The following is a 9,602-nucleotide window of genomic DNA, read 5'->3' on the forward strand; positions in this document are numbered from 1 at the left end:
GTTCTAAAACTGATCTCCCGAGGTATTTAGGAATTATTTGGATTCGACACCCACACCAAATTTCCATACTTGCTAGCAACATAATGCATTCATCCCTCTAATACTTTTTCCCCATTGTTAATTGTGAATCAACAGCTGAGAAGTAACAAGAAGATAAACAATTATACATATGTTCATTTGCTAACAATGAAACAAGTAAATAACATACTCCAATGCAGTAGCACCTATTTAGATGATAGAAGAAACTCCAATGCAGTACATATGTGAAAAACACAGCTCTTCTGCAATGCAGTAAGAAACAAATCTGTTTTTTTTCCTAGCAGTGATGAAAAGTAAATACAGTTAAGACAAAGAAACAAAAATGGTAAAAGTGCAATAAATCAACCCAATGAGACAAACCAGATACAACTCTTTCTCACCAAATTCCACAATGATTTTCAGTTATTGAAATAGAGAGAGAACTGACAACACATTTTAAAGAAAAGCAATTTATCAATGTCATTGCGAAACATTGTAACATTAGACTCAGCAAATTGTTTTGATAGGAAACATTAGATCTGAATCATAATTCCAAAATCATTAAATTCTACACTTTCAAGAGAAACCCTACTCAATTATCTCAAATTCCAAAACCAAAAACTACCCGTATCCTCTGGAAAATAAGATCCCGCCATCATCTCTGTGCATTCTCCACCAGTCACATTCCCATATATGCATTACCAAAGGCACCAAAACAAAGCAATCAGCATTTCATAGAAGAAAAGAAAACAATATAACTCACATACTCCCAATCAATCAAACTAAAACTGAAAATAACCCATTAATTAAAAGTTCAAATCAAAACCAACCTGTCTTCCTCAGGAATATGTGAATGTGTTAGCTTCAAAGTGAGCCCGGGTTTAGGCTCTTCAAGTATAAGCCTCACCTGGAAAAATTCAAACAAAACATACTCAACCCACAAATCAGAAAACCATTTAAAACCAACCAAGAATTCATTCCCACTAGAAAGAAAAACACTTGACATACCGTTGAATCAATGCCATCTGGCCAACTCCCAAATCTCCATTTCTGCACAATCAAACTCCCATTCTGCAACTCCAAATTGGTACCCGTCACCGACCCATCGAAAATGCTAATCTGCCCATTATCTTGGCATTGCTCTGACTAAAAACCTTCCATCTATTCTCATCCATCAAAATCTCAAACAAATCTTTCGCTCTGCAACTAAACTTCTCAGTCATACTAATCGTCTTGAACCCTTCACAGCGCTGAGGGATCACTATATCCCTTCTCAAAGGTCTACCAGTGTCATCTTTCCGCTCAGGTTCTTCACTACACTCACTACTACAAAATAACCCTTGCGCGACCAAATTTTGCGCGACGAAAAATTATTCGTCGCACAAAGACACTTCGCGCGACGAAACTCAAAACCGTCGCTAAAAACCTTCGCGACCAACTTTTGCGCGACGAAAAATAATTCGTCGCTCAAAGTGACTTTGCGCGACCAACTTTTGCGCGACGACAATACGTCGTCGCTCAAAGTCTTGCGACCAAATTTTGCGCGACGAAAAATAATTCGTCGCTCAAAGTAACTTTGCGACGAAAAAAATTCGTCGCACTAAGTAACTTTGCGCGACGAAAAAGCGATTCGTTGCTCAAAGACACTTTGCGCGACGAAACACAACTCGTCACGCAAAGCTACTTTGCGCGACGAAACAATTAACTTCGTCGCGCAAACTCCTTATAAAAATAAATAAAATAAAAAATTATTTTTTAAAATCTTTGTTAGAAAAATATATTATTGTTGTTTGGATTGGGTTTTTATTAGAAAATATATTTTTTAAATTGACGATCGAATTAGTTCATTGTATTCATATAGGGTCAAAGAGTGTAGCTATAAAAAATCAACAAAATCGGAGTTAAAATAACCGTTAAATTGTGATTTTTCATTTATAACCGTCGAAAAGTTTTGTCCCATTACTTGGTCTCTGAATGTTTATTTTTTGGATTTTTGGCGTATATGATCTCGAAGTATAAACAAACAAGTTTGACGGTTGGATCGTTCAAACTAGTTTCGTAGAATGCGTATGCCATCAAAACAATATATTCACTAACAATTAAAAGTTTATTTATACTTTTGTTAAATATAACATAAGATTTTGTGGTATCCACTAGTGTAAATATTTTAAATTGAAGATCAAATTCAGTCATTGTATTCATATAGGGTAAAGGAGTGTAGCGGTAAAAAATCATCAAAATCGGAGTTAAAATAACCGTTGAATCATGATTTTTCATTTATAACCGTCGAAAAGTTTTGTCCCGTTACTTGATCTCTGAATGTTTATTTTTTGCGATTTTTGGCGTATATGATCTCGAAGTATAAACAAACAAGTTTGACGGTTGGATCGTTCAAACTAGTTTCGTAGAATGCGTATGCCATCAAAACAATATATTCACTAACAATTAAGAGTTTATTTATACTTTTGTTAAATATAACATAAGATTTTGTGGTATCCACTAGTGTAAATATTTTAAATTGAAGATCAAATTCAGTCATTGTATTCATATAGGGTAAAGGAGTGTAGCGGCAAAAATCATCAAAATCGGAGTTAAAATAACCGTTGAATCAATATTTTTCATTATAACCGTCGAAAAGTTTTGTCCCGTTACTTGATCTCTGAATGTTTATTTTTTGCGATTTTTGGCGTATATGATCTCGAAGTATAAACAAATAAGTTTGATGGTTGGATCGTTGAAACTAGTTTTTTGAATGCGTATGCCATCAAAACAATATATTCACTAACAATTAAGAGTTTATTTATACTTTTGTTAAATATAACATAAGATTTTGTGGTATCCACTAGTGTAAATATTTTAAATTGAAGATCGAATTAGTTCATTGTATTCATATAGGGTCAAGGAGTGTAGCTGTAAAAAATCATCAAAATCGGAGTTAAAATAACCGTTAAATCGTGATTTTTCATTAAGAACCGTTGAAATTTTTTGTCCCGTTACTAGATCTCCGAATGTTTGTTTTTTATGATTTTTGGGGTATACGATCTTGAAGTATATACAAACAAGTCTGACGGTTGGATCGTTGAATGGTGTGTGTATATATATACATATTTATTTACTTATTAAGTAGCTTTAAATTTATTTATTTTGTATGTATAACACTTAAGAAATTGGTATATACATTTATTAGGTAGCTTTAACCTTATTTATATTTTAAATCGTAACAATTATTTTTATAAATATCGTGCTATGAACCAATTTTTCGTCTCTCAAAAGTTTGCGCGACCAACAATTCGTCGCCCAAAACTCTAAAAATTTGGTCGGGTACCAAAAATGGGACGCGGGATGAAAAAAAAAAATAATAATTTAGGCTTTATGCGACCAATATATATTTTAAATCACAAAAAATTTCATGGTACCAAAAATGGGACGCGGAATTTGTTTATATAATTTTTAGACTTTGCGAGACCAATATGTATTTTTTCGCGCAAAAATTTCAAAATTTGGGCGGTACCAAAAATGGGACGCGGGATTTTTTTGACTTTTGCGACCAATATACTAATATTCGTCGCGCAAAACTTTGCGTGACCAATACTCCAATATTTTTCGTCGCGCAAAACTTTGCGTGACCAACAATGTCGTTCGTCGCGCAAAGTGATACGGTTTTTAAAATGAAAATAACTCCTCCACCATTTTCTCAATGTCTTTCTCTACTCTTTCCTCTCCTCTCTCTTTCCCTCTCCCCAAATCCCACCATTTCTCTCACACTCACTCCTCTCACTTAATCTCTCATCATCTCTCTCTTCACTATCTCTCACTCTCACTCACTCTCTCATCTCTCTTTTCACTATCTCTCACTCTCACTCACTCTCTCATCTCTCTATCACTATCTTCTCTAATTCTCTCACACTCATTTCTCTCTCTCATTCTCACTCACTCTCAATCTTGCCAAAAGGTAGATTCTCTCCATATTTTAATTTTTTTTTCATTAATATGTATTTTTGGAGTTAGTTTTGAGTTTGTGTGGGGTTTGGGGTTGAGTAAAGGGGAGGGATTGAAGTTTGGGTTGGATTTGTGGTACAACAATTTTAGGGGAGATTATCCCCTTTTTTTTATTGTACTTTGTTAATTTATGTGTACATTTTGAATATTATATATATATATTTATTGGATAATTTGATCACCATTTTTCATATGTAATTTTATTTTGAATATGTCAATTTAAATTAAAGTAATTAAATTTAAAAAGTAAACATTTGAATAAATTAATATCAATTTAAATTAAAGTAACGAAAAAAATCATACAATTAAATTAAATTTAAAAATTAAAAATTCGAAATAATTAATATAATTAAATTAATATTAAAGAAATAATAAAACAAAAAATCAAAAACCAAAATATTTCGTCTCGTAAATATTTGCGCGACATTAATATTCGTCACAAAACTATAAAAATTTGGTGGTACCAAAAATGGGACGCGAGAAATTTTTTAAATTTTAAATCGCGCAAAGTTTTGCGCAACTAATATTTTCGTTGCAAAGTCGCTGCGCGACAAATATTTTAAATCGCGCAAAGTTGCTTTGCGCGACCAATCTCGTCGCGCAAAGTCACTTTGCGCGACCAATATGTTTCGTCGCACAAAGTGACTTTGGCGACTAATATTTGTTAAATCGCGCAAAGTCTCTTTGCGCGACGAATAAAATTCGTCGCGCAAAGTCTTTCTCCACGATCTTTGCGTGACGGAATCTGCTGTGACAGTTTCGTCGCGCTAAAATTTGTGCGACTATAATGTATTTTGCGCGACGAAATTCTCTTCGTCGCTCAAAGTGAAAAATGTAGTAGTGACTGTCCATACTCATTTCCACCTGCACCAAACAACTTTGGTACGCTTAGAATGATAAAAAAGGTAACCTCTGGGGTCTAGTTCAACACTCTCAAGAGAACCAAATAAAAGCCCTACATGGAAGCAGAAGAAATAAAATATCCTAGATGTTGTTATATACATGAATTAAAAAGCAACCATCTTTTGGTATCCGGCTTAAAAGCAACCAAATTTTATATTAAGAAGCATTTACTTGAAAACTATCACAGCTCCTACTTCAAAACTCAAAAAAAAAGAACAATATATTTTCTATGGCCTCACAACCTGCATCACATTACCTGCCAAAAGGACTGCAGTAAACAATAAGATCATGTTATCATCTAAAGCGAATCATAAGAGGTCTGAAGTTTCACACAAATATATCATAGACTCATAGGGCACCATTCAGTACCATTTAGAGCTGACAAAAACACATTTTAGGAAGATCCATCAAATATACTATAGATGATAAAATTGTGGTGTTAAATACAAGAATATTATTCAAAACCAATAAAAAACAATAAAAAAGCATTAATAAACAAAGCTAACAATGAGCATTGCAGAAGAAAAACTACATTATAAAGTTCATTTAATCCATAGGATTGGGAATTTAAAAAGTATTTTTGTTCAACCTCGCGACTCCATAAAACACAGATAGGTTTATAAGAGAATTTCTCAAACTCTTGAGCTTTCAAACAAATAAAATTAAAAAAACTACAGTACTTTGAAGAAGAAAAAGACAGAAAAGGGAAGGAAAACAGAAATTTCATTTGACAGTTTTAAGATTCTGCTCTTTGTAGTAACCATCAGCTCCTTTTAAACTTGAGAAGAATCACCAGACCAGTACAAAAACACTGATGCAGCTATTTGGGATCTGCACATTTAATAAAAAATTATGAAAACTAATTTCAAAAGAGAGGTTTAAAACCCAAAATCCCTTTAAAATGAATACAAGTTAAGACTTCAAAGTCCAAAGGCGAACTGGTCTCGGCAGTTAATTTCTAAATGCAAGAATGATATCAACTTGCTGCAAAAACATTAGATAATTCAAAATGCTTAAATTCAAAAACTTGGACAAGAAAGTATCCATCTTAAGGAGCTGTACAAAATAAAGAAGCAATAATATTGAAAAAGATCCTAACAATTGTAAAAGAATTGCTCAAAAGAACGCACACTCCCTTGATCAATTGAAAAGTCACTTATTCAGTTCTTGAAAATCAATCTAAATACCCAGCAAGCCAAAGTTTCTATCATCTAAAACCAAAAGCCAATGTGTTTTCACACAACAAATTATACCCCAGGCCTTTCCTCGCAATGGAATCACCCCTGCATTGACTATAGATGGCATCTAAAACTTGAAAACCCTAATAGCCTTCAGTAACCTAGTAAATCAAAATGAATAGGATTCAAGCAATGATGTTCTATTTCCTATTAGCCTGTACAATTAAATCTTCTACACTCATTCAATTAAACTTACTAAAGTACAAATAGTATTTGACTACCAAAAAAGGAATAGTATAAGAGTGACTTTGTGATCAGTTGTGGTGTGAGCGTGAGAATAACTCAAATTATCAAGTAAAAGAGTGATTTTGTTATACCTCAGGGGCACCTAATGCCCCAAGTAAGGAGCGCCACCAGATTGCCCAACACCATGCTGCCCTCTTCCTGAACCACCTTGCCCTATCTGCGGGTTCGGGTAGCCACCTTGCATTGCACCTTGATTTCCATAGCTTCCCATCATTCCAGGGCTTATACTTGCCTGATTCGCATACCCACCCTGTATGGCATGTCCTGCACCAGGAACACTCGAGTTCACATTCGGAGCCGTTCCAAAAGGTTTGTCACATTCGGAACCCACTCCTTCTCCTCCTTGTTCCCGATTCCCAATTGTCCATCTTCACCCGAGCCCCTGTGTGTAGTAAGACAAATACAATGAAACGTGTTTTACTCTGTGTGTGTCTCTCTGTGCTTCACCAACCAACCATAATAGCACAATACCACAATAGCATAGTGAAAAATATGAGAGAGAGCAGATAGATACCAAGTGACAATGGCAGCATCGGATGCCATTTGAACCTGAAACAGTGCTTGAATTGAAGAAGGGAGACGTTTATAAACTAATAAAACTATAAACTAGAAACAAACCATAAAGCTAGCAGAGAGAGAGAGAGAGAGAGAGAGAGAGCGGAGCACTGTGACTGTGTTTATCAATATATCACGGAAAATAGCTTAAAATGCCACCCATTTCATAATTTTAACTAAAAATATCAATCTCAAAACCATATAAGATGACCCAAAATAAAAATCCATCACCCAATCTTTACCTAAAATCACAATCACAATAAAGAAAAATAAATTAGGGAAATCTGAAGCCCATATCAGATATCTCATCAATTCCAAACCCTAGACTCTAGAGAAACCCCTAAACCAATTTCATACAAACCCATAAACCCTAAACCAATTTTAGAGCAACCTCTAAACCCTAAAACCATAAACCAATTTGGAAGAAACCCCTAAACCAATTTCATACAAATCCATACACCATAAACCAAATTCACAAAAACCCCAAATTTCAAAGAAAAGGTTTGTGAACAGTACCTCGTGGATGTCAACGATGGAGTTAAACTTGGATGAACAGCCACCGTTGAGGGAGAAAGACGATTGCGTCGAAGAGAGAGAGATTCACGAGGGAGAGAGACAGGCCGAAGAGAGAGAGCAAACAGAGTTAGAGAGAGAAGCCAATTTCTGAAAAACTGATATGGGTACAATAAGTGGGCAATAATTTTATATTTAAAGGTGTTAGTTGTAAAAAAATTGGGAAGGGGTGGTATTTTTAGTTAAAATTAGCAAAAGGGTGGCATAGAAGGCTATTTCCCATTATTAATTAGGGCCCTATTAATTAAATATACTTTAATTAAAAAGGGCTTAATTTAGTTACCGCTACTCTGAGGGCCCATGATGGCAACAACCACATAGTAGATCCTACAAGTAAGTAGCAAAGATGGTTCTAGTGAGTGAGATGAGACAAGCTTAAGCTAGCTGAGATTAGGAATTAATATCATACACAACTTCACAAATCCACTTTCCTCAGCTTAAGCTAGCTGTGTATGGCCATCCCACAACTTGACTGTTTTCATAACACAAAATATACAATCAATGATCCAAAATACAAAACCAGAGATACAGAGCATTCAAAACATGCTCTGCTTCTCTGGTAAGAAATCTTCGATCTCTGGCTGTTTGATTCCTAAATTGTTTTCATCTTCATTCTTGCTTTTTCTTTACTCTTATTCCTATTACGTTGTGTTCTACTTGATTGTAACTTGAAATGCTATTAGGGACTCTATTAGTGGTTACTGATTAGTATTGACAGATTAACAGCCATTTGAAACTTAATTAGTTTGCTTCTTGGGGCAGGCTCTAAAATTCTTCTTAGTTATTAGCCTTTGGTTTGCCTTGGTGTGGAAACTTGGAAACCATGACCAATTTTGTTTGCATCAGAAATTTCTAGCATATGGATCTGAGGACTTGATGCAGCAACTAATTAATTAGAGATGCGTTAGCTAGCTCTGGATTCTTGCATTTAGTTAATTCCTGGTTTAGTGCATCCCAAGTAAGAACTGATATTATTCTTTGTTTGATGCAGGTCTGATGAATAAAAGGCAGAAGACAATCTACTAGTGATGAATCTTATGTTATTTGTTTTTGGGAATCACTTGACATTTAGGTTGAACTTAAATATGTAGAATTTTGTTTTTGAGACATCTTGTGAATTTGTTGGAAGAATGTTAGATATATGGATTGCTTTTGAATGCAATGAATTATTTGATGCTATAAATTTTAGGGAGATTCACTATAATACCCAATATAGGAGCCCAAATTATAAAAAACCCTTATATGAAATGGACTTTAGAAACACACCCAAAGCTCATTTACAATATAACAAAAAGGCTTTTAACTTCTTTTAAATTACAAAACTGCCATTGATTTCTTAAAACAAACCCAACCTAAAAACCTTATAAAAAAAAGCCCAAAACACTCAATAGGACATCGAAGTAATTTAATAATTAAAATTAAATTCAATAGGGCCAGCTGTCATTTTTTTGGTTTTTTTGGGTATGTTTATAGAAATTAAATAGTGTAAGGTTTATTTATAGTTTTAGTGCTAAGAATGAGTATTTGACTAAATATCTCTAAATTTTATCTACAACATTGTTTAAAAGAAATTAATTGTGATTTCATATTGTAATACAATAAATAAAAAACATGGAGAGGTAAACCTAATTAGTTACCAACTTTTTGAAACACATTCGTGACCAAGCAAGTAGGTCACTAATGTGGGCACATGACCCAGTTTCAGTGACCAAAATGCATGCTTTGGTGACCAAATTGTAAGCCCTTTAGTGACCAAAGTTGTGGTCCCTAATAGCATTTTTATTAGTGACCAGACAGGGATAGCCACTAATTATTTGTGTTGTAGTGACCAATAGTTGACATGGCCACTAAATAGAATTTGTGACGAACTTCTAGTGACCACCCAGTGACCACCAATAATTGGACACTGATTGCATTTAGTGACCAAAAAGGATAGTTTCTGTGACCAAGTGGGTGGCTACTAATACCTGTTTTTCTTGTAGTAGATGGAAATACTGTTGAGTTTGAACAATATGGTGTAAATTTGGCTAATACAATCTTGAAATGATTTTTTGGAAAATGAGAGGTAAT

General features: G+C 34.3%; 1 protein-coding gene across 6 annotated transcripts; it reads right to left on the reverse strand.

The window, feature by feature from the left end:
- Positions 1 to 472: 472 nt before the first annotated feature.
- Positions 473 to 9,499, reverse strand: LOC148918590 (uncharacterized). 6 transcript variants are annotated; one of them, XM_089049329.1, is made up of 7 exons: positions 7,476 to 9,499; positions 6,919 to 6,953; positions 6,476 to 6,668; positions 4,861 to 4,894; positions 1,027 to 1,336; positions 849 to 925; positions 473 to 679 (listed from the first exon to the last, which is right to left on the reverse strand). In XM_089049329.1, exons 2-5 carry the CDS (start codon positions 6,945 to 6,947, stop codon positions 1,113 to 1,115), a joined length of 480 nt encoding a protein of 159 aa, XP_088905455.1. In that variant the 5' UTR covers positions 6,948 to 6,953; positions 7,476 to 9,499; the 3' UTR covers positions 473 to 679; positions 849 to 925; positions 1,027 to 1,112. The 6 variants fall into 6 exon arrangements, with proteins under 6 accessions (XP_088905455.1, XP_088905457.1, XP_088905459.1 ...); XM_089049331.1 differs by having other exon boundaries at positions 473 to 688; XM_089049333.1 differs by having other exon boundaries at positions 473 to 925; positions 4,861 to 4,881.
- Between the last annotated feature and the right edge of the window lie 103 nt (positions 9,500 to 9,602).

The sequence above is a fragment of the Prunus mume genome, linkage group LG3 (genome assembly GCF_029339155.1).
Source record: "Prunus mume cultivar Tortuosa linkage group LG3, ASM2933915v1, whole genome shotgun sequence".
Classification (NCBI taxonomy): Eukaryota; Viridiplantae; Streptophyta; class Magnoliopsida; order Rosales; family Rosaceae; genus Prunus; species Prunus mume.

Bases quoted from the DNA above. Each gene is read 5' to 3' on its own strand.
- LOC148918590 (XM_089049332.1), bottom strand. From the start codon at position 6,947: ATGGCATCCGATGCTGCCATTGTCACTTG. The intron at 6,669-6,918 runs GTATCTATCTGC...TTCCTGGTGCAG, and splicing joins GATGCTGCCATTGTCACTTG to GACATGCCATACAGGGTGGG. The intron at 1,337-4,860 runs CACTACTACATT...GTAGTAGTGAGT, and splicing joins TGGAAATGAGTATGGACAGT to GTAGTGAAGAACCTGAGCGG.